At 34.2% G+C, this 17123-nt stretch overlaps 1 protein-coding gene across 1 annotated transcript in view; it reads right to left on the bottom strand.

Moving 5' to 3' along the window:
• Window positions 1–42: 42 nt before the first annotated feature.
• LOC140061107 (RAC-alpha serine/threonine-protein kinase-like) overlaps window positions 43–17123 on the bottom strand; it is a 33822-nt gene continuing 16741 nt past the window's right edge. The window contains exons 4-14 of the mRNA XM_072107558.1: window positions 12543–12662; window positions 11847–11958; window positions 10286–10418; window positions 9771–9902; window positions 8421–8486; window positions 7728–7919; window positions 7248–7376; window positions 5602–5816; window positions 5074–5161; window positions 3613–3715; window positions 43–3060 (exon numbers count right to left, since the gene is read on the bottom strand). Of these exons, the coding sequence (XP_071963659.1) occupies window positions 2978–3060; window positions 3613–3715; window positions 5074–5161; window positions 5602–5816; window positions 7248–7376; window positions 7728–7919; window positions 8421–8486; window positions 9771–9902; window positions 10286–10418; window positions 11847–11958; window positions 12543–12662 (1373 nt within the window). The 3' untranslated portion in view covers window positions 43–2977. The remainder of the gene's footprint in view (window positions 3061–3612; window positions 3716–5073; window positions 5162–5601; window positions 5817–7247; window positions 7377–7727; window positions 7920–8420; window positions 8487–9770; window positions 9903–10285; window positions 10419–11846; window positions 11959–12542; window positions 12663–17123) is intronic.

The following is a 17123-nucleotide window of genomic DNA, read 5'->3' as shown; positions in this document are numbered from 1 at the left end:
TTTACTTCAGAAAATTTTGTACAATAATTTTTTTTTGGGGGGGGGGGGGGGAGATGGGGTAGGGGGAATATGGATACAAAGTAGGCTAGTCTTAAATTACAGCATGCACCCGCATGCTCATACTAATAATCATAATTACATTCACATTGTAAATAAACAAGCAAACATTTTTTCAATCATTTAGTTTATAGCGTACATTGTGATCAAGTGAACATGGACTACATTGACTTACAACCCTGAACACACTTAATAAGCAGACAGACTCATTGTAATAAATGAGTTAAATATAAAGTTGAAAGTAAACTTCAACAACTAACAATATTCTTTACCTTGAAAGTTTATCAACAATACTTTCAAGTACTTAAATAGGAAATGTATTAAGATTGTAAGCAAACAATTTAACTTTTAATCAGGAAAAAATTTCCCCACTATTAAATTGCCTTGAATTAATTTACCTTAATTTACCATATTTCACTAAAGTAAAAGTGAGTCTTCTGGTTTTGTACACCAATATATATTTAGCCCATCCCTGAATTTCAACAAAAGTTCATCCAAATGAATGACCACTTTGGGTAAAGCCTATCCCTAATAACGTTAGGCTCAAAGTTATACCCAGTCCTGAGTTTAAATCAAACTCTGAATTCTGTATACAGAATTTGTAATGACAGCAATAAGTACAGTTGTAATTAGTCCACTAGATTATTACCCCTTTGCCTACTGTACACACAAGGATAAAACAATAAAAACAAGGGTCCAACAACCACCAGTTTATTGTTTGATCGAACAATTAGTAAATAGCAAATATTACAATGTGATAAATGTGTTCAAATTTGAATTTAGCTAAGCTGTTAAAACTGAAAAGTAATTTGTCCAAAATGTTAAAAGTTATGTTAGCTATATATCTATATATAGATATATATATCTATTGAATTTAAGAAAAAAACATTTTCTTTTTAAGACTCATCTGGTCCCAGGAGGTAAAATTAATTAAAAATCACACATACAAACCTACTACCCACATGCGAAACAGAATACTACGATCTAGGTTGCGAAACATTTAATATATAAAAAAAATAAATACCAAACGTGTACAGTGTTTCATTTAGTAAAAAATGTCAATAAAGGTTTAGCAAAATGAAAAATAAATTTGTATTTTACCATTTCTTTTTAAAACTAACCGATACACGTCTATTTACAGACTTAATATTACTGCTTTTATGCTTATATCTGTACAAGTTATTTAGGTCCAGTATTCAGGTATGTAAGCCAGGATAATTCAAGGGATGATGTAGAGTAGAGATTAGACTAACGTCCAAGTGACAGGCTTAAGAATCACATAATAATCAAGAAAATCATTGACAAATTCACTTAAATAACACACTTATAAACCATCTAAGTTTTCTGATAAACAGTTGGCATTGATTTTGGTAAATAAATCCAGACAATGTAAAAAATAACTACAACTCTGGTCTCAGTCCAAAAACAGCAAAACCCAATTGGCAACCCTATTCAGAAGAACAAAAATGTAAGCATCATAAATAAGTGTTTGTGACTTAGCAACCCTGACGGAAAGCTGATGCCTTTGATAAGACAAAAGCAGTTGGCACAAGTCTGGACCAGTTGGCCACTCTGAGGGAAACCAAATGTTACTGTATGTATAGGCCGAAGCAGTCACCAGAAGTTTTGGTCATTTGGTCACTCCAAAGAAAATCTGACGCTTTTGAAAAGACAAAAAGCAGTTGACAAAAATCTTGGTCATTTGTTAAATCTGTAGAAAATCTGATGCTCTTAAAAATTCAGAGTAGTTTCCTTATGTCTTGGTGAGAAACCATCATTCATTCCTGATAACATTCCGGTAATCCACAAATCATCAGTAATTCTTGATAACAATATGGTAACCCACAAATCATCAAAAACTCTTGATAACAATATGGTAACCCACAAATCATCAATAACTCTTGATAAGATTCTGGTAACTCACAAATCATCAGTTAAACTCTTGATAACATTCTGGTTACCCACAAATCATTAGGTAAACTCTTGATAACATTTTGGTAACCCACAAATCATCAGGTAAACTCTTGATAACATTTTGGTAACCCACAAATCATCAGGTAAACTCTTGATAACATTCTGGTAACCCATAAATCATCAGGTACTGTAAACTCTTGATAACATTCTGGTAACCCACAAATCATCAGGTAAACTCTTGGTAACATTCTGGTAACCCACAAATCATCAGGTAAACTGTTAATAACATTCTGGTAACCCACAAATCATCAGGTAAACTGTTGATAACATTCTGGTAACCCACAAATCATCAGGTAAACTGTTGATAACATTCTGGTAACCCACAAATCATCAGGTAAACTGTTGATAACATTCTGGTAACCCACAAATCATCAGGTAAACTCTTGATAACATTCTGGTAACCCACAAATCATCAGGTAAACTCTTAATAACATTCTGGTAACCCACAAATCATCAGGTAAACTCTTAATAACATTCTGGTAACCCACAAATCATTAGGTAAACTCTTGATAACATTCTCGTAACCCACAAATCATCAGGTAACTCTTGATAGCATCCTGGTAAAATGTTAAACTGATACACAACTTGATATCATTTGCTTTAAGTATTACCATTATCTTTGAAGATATTCTGAAGTTCTTGACAACACGCAATAACAAATAAAAAACAGATATATTCTTTGACAGGGCTGCACTTGGATATAAACAATGGATGATCTGACATACAACTGGTGATCTTAACACCAGAGGATCAACAAAATATTAGATGTTCTTAACAATCCTCTGGCAAATCTGATCTGATGATCTTCAATAACATAATCCAAACATCACCAGATGATCAAAACATCACCAGTTGTAACATCTGGTTTTCTTACACCAGATGATCCATATACCACCAGATGTCTTTGGTGACAACTAACTGATGATCTTAGATATTGACAAAGTGTTCATTTCTTTATGCCTTTTTCTTCTTGATATGAAAAACTTGCAAAATGTGGTTTGTCATCGCTTAGGTGTGATTCAGAATCAGCTGCAGAGAACAAAAGCAAACAGTTGTATTTATAGTATACAACATAACTAGACAAACGATGAAGGGATCATGTCAAAACTATTATACTGCAGTTACTTTGGTAACTCCTTTTTTTTATGAGGCAGTCACTGATGACGATGTGTATGACAAAATGTAGTTACTGTAATAGAATAATTTTGACATGGTATCTAATACAAACTTGTGGATTTTTTGTGAAGACACAGAATATTATATTTTCATTTAAAAAAAACCAGACAGATTTCATTAAGTTAAGTTGTGACTGTCCGCAGTCTAGTCAAGATATTGTCAACATGTAAGGGGTAAACCAGGCCTTACAAAGACTAATGGCACAAGAATTTATGTACCACATTTAACTAATGACATAAGGATTGGTAGATATTGATTATTTCTAGTATCCAGGTGTACAAATGGGAACCTGGTATTATAGGTCAACACAACTGTACTGATACTGGCTGCAACAAATGGGATTATGTTCACCAGACGCAATATTATTATTTTAATTAAAAATTGAAACAAGAAATAGGTTAATACCTTGGTCTGGTGGTGTAAGCTCAACTGGTTCTGCTGTAAATTCCTCATCAAAATAACGTACATCAGTGGCTGATGTGACTTGAGGTTTAAATGGCGGTTCAACCTACAACAAATAAATATGAATGCGTCAATACTACAGTAAAATAACCTTACAGAATCAAAGTTTGTGTCACAGGAAAGTGTTCCTTAACAAGAGCGTTGCAAAGGAGGTGTTTTAATGTACAGGGATGTCACCAGCATGTCATGAGTGGTGGTCGGCGGTACTCCGCTAAACCCACGCATTTCATAATAAGGTAACAAGGTGTGCACAATTAAATTAATGAGTCAATTTTGACTGACGGAGGACTAAGTTGTAAATTACTCGGAAGCATTTATTAATAAATATTAATCGTAATCGTTTTTTCGTGGAGTTTTTTTATCTACTCGACGGCGAATATATATATAAATAGAAATTTCCCACGGTAGAGGCATGATGGCACCACACGGTGAACCACAATGTCAATGAACTAGTACTAGTATAGGCTTAGGCCAACTTCTAAAAATAAAACGTCCAGTCGATTCAGAAACGATGCCGACCAAAAAGAGATCGTTAACACTCTAAATATAGTATCGGAACGTCGATCGCGCGCACAGACCTAGATTTTTTTTGTGGCTCATATGGCAGGCCTGGAAACGTGTACTGTACCTAGATTGTGTGTCACGTGACATGAAACGCGATACTCTCTACTCTAAATTAACTGTTCCCACCACCACACGTAGCACATGTTTTTTTCACTCAAAATTAATTATGGTGGGGTTAGCTACAGAATACTAGGGCCATTTTCATTACATTGACATGTCGTAATATTGAATAGGCCTAGGCCCATGTTAAATCTTAACATGGAATATATTGATTTTGCATACAGTATATTTTGTTTACGTTTACGTCGGCATATTTATTTATATAATTCGCTAAGCCAAGTGGCAAGGTAGGATTAAAAAAAATTAGCGTAAGCCTAGGCCGCCGAAACTAGACTCCACTCCGATGTCGATTCTTCGGCGCACGATGTCATCTTGTCCTGCAAAATTAGGCTAATATGTCGTCTCCTACTAGGCCTAGCCTTAGGTAGGATTTTTAGGCGGCGCCGATTTTAATTAGTGAACAGTACATTGTTAATTTGCATTGTCCATGCGTTTTCTAAAGGCGATGACAATGTTGTTTATTAACTCTACGAACCACCCTAAGATCGACGCGTTGATAATTATAATAACAATACATCGTATCGTAGTAGTAAGTTACGAACAATAGGCTATACGATCTACATGCGTAAATATAGTGGTGGTCGGCGTCATGATAATGGTGGTCGGAAATTTCGAGTGGTGGACGGGGCCGTCCATCGCCGACCACCGTGGTGACATCCCTGAATGTATTTGACCAGTGAAATGTAATGATAAATTCTTTAACGAAAAAGTTCAACTCACCTTTTTATCATATAATTCCTGCCAATTAATGCATGCAAAGAAAGCATGGTTCATGATCTCCTTTGCGTCCGTTGGACCACATCCTAATCTGTAAACAAACAACAAATAATTTTGTTCTCCTTAACGGTTCTCAACCCAGTACACAATAAATGAATTGTTTTAATATATTTATATAGCGCATTCCACAAACAATGTCGTTTCAATGCGCTGTGTACTTTTCAAGTACATGCTTCTCCTCTATGGGTCACGTCATGTCGGTGTTGCCAATTACGACATTATTTTGTCTGTCCACGACAGTACACTATGGTAACTCCCTAGAAGATGTACTAGGTTGTGCATATGAGTTTACACTGGACCTATGGTGTATAATCCTTATCTGAGAAGACTTGTTCAAGCACCAGAACTGTGGAGTGAGCCTTGAACCCTTGCTAAAACTATTGATAAAGGTTCCACTGCCTTAACTGCTTAACCATTCACTCACTTCAGTTTTTATACAGTTTATGGTCTATGTAACAAAGATGAATTTACCTTAATTTGGGATCTTTCCTTAACATTCCACATAACAAGCTCTTAGATTCATCAGATAGGCGGCTTGGAAATTTCACTTCAACGGATAAGATCATTTCAAATAATATCTCATGGTCGCGGTTGTAAAACGGCAGCCGACCGCACATCATTTCGTACATAACCACACCAGTACCCCACCAATCCACGGCACGCCCATAATCATTGTCCTCCAAAACCTAGTGGCAAAATTAGTTTGAATCAGTGTTGTTTAAATAAAACCCAAAAAAGTGTCCTCTTAATAGAGGTGTATCTTGAATACGGTTATCTGTAAAACTATTTATAGGTCAATGTTTATTTCACTGGAAAGTGCGGTGTCCCCGGCAGTGTACCTTTAATAGGTCAACAATTTCATGATTTGATGATTATTATTATTATTATAAGCTTGTATACAATGAACACTACCTTACTCTGTCTACACTATCTTTATATGACAAAAAAGTGTGATGTTCTCAAATAGGGAAGTGATAAGACATCATCATGTCCATATATGGGCACATCACATTTTTTTTCACATAAAGATAATGTAGACAGAGCTTTAAACACTCGATTTAAATTAGTTTTAGAAAATATCATATGGAAAGGCAAAAAGAAGATTGGGAAATGCCTTGCAAAAATTATTGAAATTAATATGCGAAATGAGTTGAAGTTGAAATCATCTTGGAGGGGGATAAAAAAAAATGCATGTAAGGGTGAAAAATACAAAATTTGAACTTAAAATCTTCAGATTGCTTATTCTGTATACACTGTCAACAAAACACTGCATCATTAATAAAAATAGCAGTCACAATTCTGCTTCAGAAAAACAAAAACAAAAATCAATCTCCCGACAGAAAAAACAAAATTGAGAATGAGAAACGTGACATATAAGTAACAATTAGACTTTACAATGCATTAAGTGCCTACGCTGCGGTGAGACGGTAAATCATGCCTAACAACCGTTGTTTTTCCGACCAACTAGGATTCCCAATGGACTCGCAAGCACATGACGTCTAGATTACTGATTTATAGCCGCCAACACATGCTTTATCTTTGTAGAGTTTTCAGCATTTTAAAACATTGCCTGTTATTTTATCTTCATGCTTCATAAGTGACTGGCGATTTTTTTTTTCATAATTACAATAATTACTGAGGATTTTGTAAATAATTAAAATAACTACTGTTATATATATAATGTTATATTTATTGGGGTGGGTCATGCCTAAAGTCTAATTATATGGCTTTCTGACTGACAGAAAGGGGAGAATATTTTCATTCGATAAAAGCCTGTCATATTCAACATGCCTCTAAAACACCCAAATAGACAAGTCAATCTTAATAATAATATCAATACTTTCCCCATCCCACTCATAAACAGTCATTATTTGTTCTGCTGAAATCACGAACTAATTAATATGAAATGATATCAGACTAGAGTCAATAAAATGAAATTGATCAATTTTCAATGTTCATGTTGATAATTGCATGAAGCTGTGAAAATCCAAAGAAGAAATGATCAAATTAATACAAAGAAAACAGTTTAGAGTGAGGTTTAAGGTTAATAAAATAATAGTAAATAATAGTAAATTGAACAGGGACAAAAGTTGGGTAATGAAGCAATGTATACATACCTCAGGAGCTAAGTATTCTGGCGTTCCACAAAATGTTCTAGTTGTGTCTCCGTAAGAAATTGCCTCTTTACAAAGACCAAAATCTGTGATTTTTATATGGCCATCTTTATCTAACAACAAATTTTCAAGCTACGAACAAAACAAACATTTTTATATATGAAACTACTCAATTGAGAACTTTGAAAAAAAAATTGTGTGTCTATACTACATGCATAAGCTCATAACTTACACAACAAGCATTCTTAAATTATTAATTAGGCCTAACAAATAGATTGTCAATTGTTCTAAAATTTGTTTGGGATGGGTGGGTGGAAAAAAGTTCACCTGTAAGACGTCAGTAAGGCCTACGCCTAGCATATTATCTATGCTTTTTAAATAGTATTAGATCAATATGACTAATGTAACATCAAGAAATGTATCTGTAGACAGCATACAATTTTTTATAGGCCTAATTTAATTTTAAAAATCAAACTTATGTACCTTAAGATCTCTGTAGATAACATTACATTCATGAAGGTATGCTAATGCAGAGATGATCTCCGCACCGTAAAACCGTGTTCGACTTTCATCAAACACTCGCATCCTAGACAAATGGAAAAATAACTCGCCGCCATTTACATACTCCATTACAAAACACAGCCTGTCTGGTGTTTGGAATGAATACTTTAAAGACTGAAAAAAAAGAATAAATAAACAAACATATAATGTTTTTGAGAAACTCTGAATACCGAGTATCAATGGTAGAATAAATAATGGATGGGTATAACAAACTTTGCACAAATCAGAGGTCGTATTCACCTATCAAACGTGAACAATTTCTTTTAAGTCATTAAATAAGAATTATCCCGTTAAAGTTGTACTCACTTTAAAGCTCTGCCTACACTATCAACCTTCATGTGACGAAACAAGTGTGATGTGCCCATATATGGACATGATGATGTCATATCATATTTACCATACCATATTTGGGCACATCACACTTTTTTGTCAAACTAGTTTGATAGTGTAGACAGAGAAAAGAATATTTGAACTGTAAAGTGTTTTCCTTATATTAAAGTTTGATTGGTGAATACTGCCACAGAATCTAGACTTTTGTGGTGGTGGTGGTAGTTAGAAGTGGTAGAACTATGCTAGATTCTTTGTACACATGCACAAAAACTGATTATGACTTACTGTAAGGAAAGGATGCCTTGTCGATTTTAAGACACGGTTTTCTGTTAGTGTATGTGCAACCTCGTCCTATGAATTCAAAAAGCATTAAATTATAAAAAATTAAAACACACTGTACATGACAGGAAGAAAAGAGGTAGAGCATGCATCATCAACTCTGTAAGAGAAGAGATGGAGAGGAAGAGCATCATGGAAAGAGTGATAGTATTACCACTGTAAGAGGAGAGGTGGAGAGATGAAGCTGCATCATGGAAAGAGTGACAGTATAACCTCTGTGAGGAGCAATGGGAGAGGAAGAGCAACATCATGGAAAGAGTGATAGTAACATTTTTTTGTAAGAGAAGTGGAGAGACAGAGCAGCATCATGGAAAGAGTGATAGTATAACCTCTGTAAGAGGAGAAGTGAAGAGACACAGCAGCATCATGGAAAGAGTGACAGTATAACCCCTGTAAGAGGAGAGGTGGAGAGATGAAGCAGCATCATGGAAAGAATGACATAACCTCTGTAAGAGGAGAAGTGAAGAGACACAGCATCACGGAAAGAGTGACAGTATAACCTGTGTAAGAGGGAAGGTGGAGAGATGACCTGCATCATGGAAAGAGTGATAGTATGACCTCTGTAAGAATGGGAGAGTCAGAGAAGCAGGCAAAGAATGACAGTATGATCTCTATAAGAGTGGGAGAGCCAGAGAAGCAGGCAAAGAGTGACAGTATGATCTATATAAGGAGTGGGAGAGATGTAACAGCAGGCAAAGAGTGACAGTATAACCTCTGTAAGAGAAGTAGGAGAGATGGAAAAGCAGGAAGAGAGTGACAGTATGACCTCTGTAAGAGAAGTGGGAGAGATGTAAACAGCAGGCAAAGAGTGACAGTATAACCTCTGTGAGACAAGTAGGAGAGATGGAAAAGCAGGAAGAGAGTGACAGTATGACCTCTGTAAGAGAAGTGGAAGAGATGGAAAAGCAGGAAGAGAGTGACAGTATGACTTCTGTAAGAAAAGTGGAGAGGCAGAAAAGCAGGCAAAGAGTGACAGTATTACTTCTGTAAGAGAAGTGGGAGAGATGGAACAGCAGGCAAAGAGTGACAGTATAACCTCTGTGAGACAAGTAGGAGAGATGGAAAAGCAGGAAGAGAGTGACAGTATAACCTCTGTAAGAAAATTGGAGAGGCAGAGAAGCAGGCAAAGAGTGATAGTATAACCTTTGTAAGAAAAGTGGAGAGATGGGGAAGCATCATGGAAAGTGTGACAGTATAACCTCTTTAAGAGAAGTGGAGCAGCATCAATAAGTGAGTGAGAGACATTCAGAAGGAGAAGATTGACATGATTATTATGATGATGATGGTGTCTCCTACCTTTGCTACTATAACACCTTTCTTTAGAATCTTTATTGCATAAAACTCGGCAGAAGCTTTTTCTCGTACTAGCAACACCTTTCCAAATGTTCCTTTTCCAAGAACTTTTAAAAATTCAAAGTCCTCCATTGTCTGTTAATAATGAAAAGAAATAATAGTTTAAAGAACGAAAAATAAAGCCAACAAAGAATCAGTTTGATAGAAATTGGGGTAATTTTGAAAGCTATCACCAATAAAGTGCAAAAGTTGCTTCATAGTCTTGCGTGCAAAATGTTGCATGATAGTTAGGAACCATGTAAATATATTCTACTGTAGTTACTGCAGTATCAACATTTCTTTGTGCAATTACATAGGAAGCTCTTTAGGATAAACATGCACACTGTTTTTTGCAGTCACTGCTTTATAAAGTTGTAAACTGAAACAAACTTAAATCATACGTTGTTGCAGTAAAAAATGTAGTTACTGCAGTAAACTAATCATGATCCCTCAGCCAATACAACCAAACTAGAACTCACCACTTTATGTGTAGTGCTAGATATAATGGACGATCGATCACCCTCGCCTTTTAATTCCACTTGTTCTACTTGTTTCTGTTCCTGGCTTTTCAGAATTTCTGCTACATTCTGAATTGCTTGTACCCATGCTTCTCTGTAACAAGCAAGAAAATTAACATAATACAGGTGGATCTCCCTCTAGACACACTAGACATGAGTGTCTTCCTATCAAATCGATTTATGGAAACTCTCATATTAGCACTTTTTGACTGTACAATTTGAGTTTTTAAATAGAAGCGGAAACATAATAAAGTATTTGACAAATGCAATTTCTATAAGGCCAAAGGGTTTATTTTTAAAACTTTTTATGGAGGTATATTTTTGCGCGATTTTCGTCAGCGTCAAACTTTTAAAATTTGAACCAGAACAAAATTGACTATGTATAAAATATTATTGCCGATGACAAAACTGAGTTATATTGTTTATATCCAGATGTAATTAAAACATTACATTTAATTGCCACCAAGCGAAATTGTAGGCTCTAACTAATCCGTCCAAGCTACCACCGCCTCACTCATCGGTCATGGTCCGCCATCTCTCGCTCGACTCATCTATCCAGGAAATTCCCTATCGCGAGAATCATGATGTTGGTCTGAATAAAATACTAAATAGTGGGCTGATTAATAGTTTGAAAACAGCTTACAGCATTTCTTGAGTGAATTTTTATTCAACGTATTCTTCCTTGATGAATTCTTTGCCAATTGCTGTGTAATCAGTAAGTAAGTTGTGATGCGAAAAGTGTGTGTAATTAATCCACAGGTAAACAAATAGGCATAAGAAAACCCATCGCACAACAGGACCTCGTGGTGTGCCGAGGAGACGTTCTTCTCGAGCGCGAGATCATCATAAACAAAATTGGTCCATTAAGTATGGGGGTGTTTACTATTTACGAACCTATTAAAAACGCGCTTCGACTACTGTGTAAAATATTTATTTCGTTAAATTCCTAATGTATAATCGCGTATTCTGTAATAACGTGACTGACGATGTAATCCTCAGCGAAATACTAAATGCACGTGATTTAATGTGTTGGGAAAAAGCTTGCTGTTTATATGCAAATTGTTAACAACTATGCTACCACATGATTCACTGTGCTATTCGCGTTCCTTGACGTAAATCGGCGGCATGCAAATAAAAAAAATAGCTTTCACCAAATTGGTTCCTATTAGCCTTTGTCGACATTGCGATCGGCGGCTAGCGTGGCTAAGCTAAAAAGTACGTATTTTTTAAGAAATTACACTAGCAAACATTTGCTAGTTTTGAAATTTTCAACTAGCAATTATCAAGAATCTACTAGAAAAATGCTAGTTTGCTCGCGTGAATTTCGAGCCCTGCTCTGGGGCTGGGCCAGGCCTCGGAACTTTTCGTCGTATATGGGGAAAAAAGAAGGAAGGCAGCTGGATAATCAAGAGCGGGCGGTGACGCTTAACAAGTATGTTTTTTTTGTGGCCTAATTACAAACAATTATATGACTGAACCAACATATGTTATGCAAATTAAATAAATATTTATAAACACTTACCTTTCTTGAGGTGAATCGACATGAAATGTTCGTTCAATAACTGTTGTCCATTGAAGACAACGCAGCAGAAATGTATTTGCTTTCGGTTTCTCTGTTCTTAATATTTGACATCCTAAAAAATGAGCAATATTCTCTTTTTAACTGTAATGAAATTAGCATAACATACTCGCCCTAAAGAAGATTAAACGCATAAATTTTAATATACCCTAAGCTTTATTTTTTTCTGTCTGTATTTTGTGTAAATAAAATTATATTTCTGTATTTTGTCAATCATTTGCAATTCAGCCTTGGGTTGCCATGTATATTTTTATGAGCAATTTTATAAATAAATATACCGATAATGAAAATAATACCACTAAATTGCATTTATGCTTTGGTGAAGATCATATGGGTTTGGACACTCGCCTTCTAAGACTACCCAGCCTAAAGCTTATATTTAAAAATCTCCCACGCAGCCCAATTTCCACAGAACACACTACGAAACCAGAAGTTAGTACCATTGTTTTGTAGACATTCTCAATTTAATTTCTCTTTTTGCAACACATTGGTGTACCAATATTATTAACCTGTATTTTATTCGCTATAATTTACAAAAACCATTATTTTACCCACACTTAACTTATTAACACCCACCTCGTTCACCTCTCTACTACACCTCTGAATAGCACAAAAGTAAAATACAAAAAACTAACTTACTATCAATGTCAAATTCGTTCAGTCTCTCTGTAACTGCGGTAGGCCGTTCCTTGAAGCCAATGAATTTACCATTAGCCTTCAATTGGAAATATCGGGGTCTCCAATTTTTTATATACTCACCTACGCAAAAAAAGCAAAAAATAATGGAAATTATACATTTTGTTACGTATAGTATTTAATGTAGTAAACAAGTTTGATACTATACAGTAGATTGATATTGTAATTTCTTAGAAATGACAACAAAGCTAAAATGCTGCTGAAAGACCAATTCATGAAAATGTGGAAGTTGTGAGGAGAAAGCAGGAAGAATGGAATACATGTCGGAGGAGGTACAAGTATGAGGAATGGAAGTAGTGATATTACTCACTAAGAAAAATACAGTTTTAAAGGATACTGGGGATAGTTGTTATAAATAGAAATGTTACTGATTTCAAAAACTATTTTATGCACTATAATGGCCTGCTGAGAACTATTGTACAACATAGTGCACCTGCTGCCATAGTGAACTAATTGTTTTTGTACATACAATTTCATTCTAAAAAAACTATTGAACATTGCATCTTCACTCAAAATGTAAGATATTTTTAGGAGTCATCCATGTTAACGCACCGTGAAACATGCATGTTGCAATGCACATTGCAATATGCATATATGTTAAAATATGAACGCAGTACGTTAATTAATGCATATTCTTGCGACCCGAGGTACAGGTATCAAAACTTTTGTTTATCTATGAAAACTACCATACATCTTAACGCATAAAGCACCCACAATTTGATTTCTAATACACGCCAGTGGCGATTAATCAAAACATGGATAAAAGATGCAGTTAATATTTCACTTTCAGCAGCTTGAGGCATTCAACGAAAGAAAACATGTTCATTAATCGCATTATACTATTCATATTAAAAGCATTCAAAGCAATTTACATTTTCCAGACATAAGCTGTGATAAACAATATTGGCTTGAAGGCATACACAATGAAAACAACGCTACATTCTGACCTATTTATAATATCCTGGTCAGGGAAATTTGAGGACAGCCAACAGGAATGTTTTCAAATAACAAGTTTTTTCATCAGTCGCTTCTTAAGTATTTTTGTAATCTCCTTAATACAAAAAAATCTTTTTGACATTTGACCAATGGTTAATAATCTATTAGTACTTCAAACATAGGCTAGAGCAAAGATGATATTTGATGAATGTGAAAACAGGATTATAAAGTAGTGTAGTTATATAATCCATTTATGTATGTAAAGATTACTGTAGGATTAGTAGTCGTGAAAATCATTTAATGTGAACATAACCTTAAGAAAGAGCTATCTTAGTAAAAACATCCAGGTTCTTATATTTCATCACGTGATGATATTACTGTGTGTAAACAGTAGTTTTTTTTTTCAATGTAATCCATTTACGACAGAACAGATTATAATTATGGAAAACTTCGAAGAGAAGACAAGAACAGGCAGACAAAAACAACATAACACTAATTATTGGAAGAGTAAACAAGATAATACCCTGTTATTTTGTATTTCAAAATCCTAGACCCGCCACTGCTTTTAACTGATATAACTCACATATACCTTGGATATAAAAGGTGAAAAAAGGTATTTATTCTGGTGTATATAAGCTTAACTTGAAACTGGGTAAATTTGGATTAGGCCCTCCACGAACTCCTGGCAGCCAGCTGTGCAGGTTTCATATGTACATCTGATATAGAATTATACTATACGTGTTTCAACGCAAATCACTTTTATTCAACTTTGAATATTGATAGAGAAAAGAGTGTGTAAACAGCTTCTATTCTTAGGTCAAGTAAGGAATAACATCACAATAATATAAACACATGAGGCATAGAGATTAGATGAATGTGCAGTAAACAAGTTTTCTCCAGCTCTAGATTAGATTATTTTCGCTTCATTTCATGTAAATATTTGTTACTTTATACTGTACACACACACTGATGAATATCTGAATTCTTAATTTCAGAAAGCTTCTTAAGTTTAATTAAATAAAAAATATTATTGCAAAACAGTGGAAGCTTAATAATATCGAGTCTGAAGACTAAGAATTAGAACCTTAAAATGATAACAATTTACAATCATATGGATAATAAACTTTTAATGTGTAGCTCCTTTTATTGATATTAAATAAATATTTGTATGAAGGTAATCGCTTAGGACCAATTTATTTTTTGTTAATTTTGTGATCGATCTTCTATCATGCATCCTATCCAGTTTCTTTAGCTTTACTAGGACAGGCTGGAGGTTCCAGAGTCCCTGAGTAGGCCGACAACTGGGTATCAATGAGGGCGTATCCCCATACTTTGGTTTGGATATTGGGATTATACATTCTCTCTTTTCCCTTTTTGACTTGTCTTCAGAGCATCAATTCAAGACCACTGTTGTTTTATGGACGTTCAATTCTTTTTTAAGCAATATCATTGTCTGTATTACATAGTTATCTGAATGTAGAATAAATTAAATTGAAAAAAAAAAAATATTGTTTAGAAATTGCTACTATAAGGAAACACACGAAAATGATAAAGGTGAAAGTTCATACAAGGTTTAATAGATTCAATTAATAACTGTAATTGTCTTTTTATATCCAACTGCATAATAACAAAACTAACAACGTGAAAACAACCGGTACAGCGATTAGTCTTGATTAGAGAATGAATATTTTATTTCTTCATAGGAAATAAATGTGATATAGAAAAAGGTAATCTCACAAATCTCGAGGCTGGGAAAAAAAAGCTCAGTCTACACAATCAAACTTTATGTGACAAATAAAGTGGGCCCATATATGGACATGGTGGTGTCATATCACTACCATAAATTTGGGAAAATCACTACCATATTTTGGTACGCCACACTTTTTTTTGTCAAACTAGTGTACTGTAGACAGAGCTTAATAAGAAGAAATAAAGAAGAATAAGATTTTTTAATTAAACAAACGAGAATTAGAAAAACTGAAATTACTGTACTCACTATCCCCTCCCTTATTTTGCTTATTTTTGTTTTTCTTCAAATAAAAAAATTGCGTAAAATGGTTATCATAGAGATGTTGATTAAACGTTTTTGACCATTGAGAAATATTCTACTAAAAAAAATCTCCTTAAATAGAGAAGTCAAGCAACCTACTTCTTGCACTAGTCACATCATATTATTCAGGGCCGTAGTCACCAGTACGGTTGGTGAGGTTTCAGTCTGACCACTTTTTTACAGGTCTTTGACAAATGATTATCTTTTTTTTTTTTTTTTTTATTCAATTTTTTTTTCACATTTCAAAAAATAATACAAGTACCGGTAATGTGAAACATTAAGGTAATCAAACTAATTTAAACAAAATATATAGAGAAACTTGTACAACAAAGAAGTGTGAAAGGAGGTCAAATAAGTATGGTACTTTAAGCTTGACCCCCTAACAAGACTGCAGTTACGGTACATGACAAAAACAGCACATGAAATATTAATATTTGCTGTACAAAATGCCTAGTAAAAATTGGAGAATAACAAATATCAGTAATAGTTGTGATTAAAATATAATATATAAAAATTAGAATAACAATAAATTAACATAATTAAAAATAATCATAACACCTTATTCATCATATGCTTGGATTAGAGATTGCTTATTGTAATTTTAAAACTAAAAAGTGAAGGTTTCTTTATCAGTGAATGTGAAAGACTTTCCCAAAGTTTAGGTCCGGTATAAAGTATTGAATGACGTCTTAAACAGAGATTGTTCTCTTTTCTTAGAAACTACTACTTAATATTTCTTGTGGCTATATCACTGTTATTATAAACAGATTACTGTTCTGGTATAGTGCTCAGAGTTTAAATTATTTATAGTTTTAAACAATGGCAATAAATACTAAGATATTATAACTTAGTACCATACAGTACCATGAGAAAGAGATGGAAGCTGGAGAAGGGGTTGGGATTTTTTAGAGTTTCATAACAATCTTTGAACATCTGTTTAAATTCCTTATTTCACTTTTGTAGGGAGTCTTTTATACCATCTGCAGAACTATTCAATTATACTTGTCTCAGGAGTATTAGGAATTTGCAAAACAATAAAAACATCCTTAATCATACAAATATTAACACCTGTACTTTCCACGTTCCACATCAAAAAATAAATATTTTTGTTGGACCAAAACAAATCGGTTGCATTTAGTGAATTTTCATTAAAAGGTACAAAATTTAAACAATAGCACTTTAGAGTATCAGTGAGTTCTCATCATAGGGTACAAAATGTGAAAAATATAGCAGCCCAATGTACATTTTAAAATGGTATAAGCCTCCAAGAAGTAGCAAAAGATGTCTTTAAAGAATGAGTTGAAAATGATCAACAATACCGTGATTACCCCTAGTATTAACGGCAGATGATGCAGCATCAAAATACTGTGTTTCAGCTTGTTGATCAAAGTTCAATTAAAGTGGAGCTCCACCCAGAAAATTACTATTTTTCATACATTTCAACTATTATTTAAAAATATCATCCCCCATACTTCATATTTTTTTGAATTTTTTTTCAATGAGTACGAGTTTCTTGAAAATCACGCCTTTTTGCGTTT

Source organism: Antedon mediterranea, chromosome 10 (genome assembly GCF_964355755.1).
Source record: "Antedon mediterranea chromosome 10, ecAntMedi1.1, whole genome shotgun sequence".
NCBI classification, from domain to species: Eukaryota; Metazoa; Echinodermata; class Crinoidea; order Comatulida; family Antedonidae; genus Antedon; species Antedon mediterranea.
Note: the sequence above shows the minus strand (reverse complement) of the source record. Positions and strands in the feature narration are given on the sequence as shown.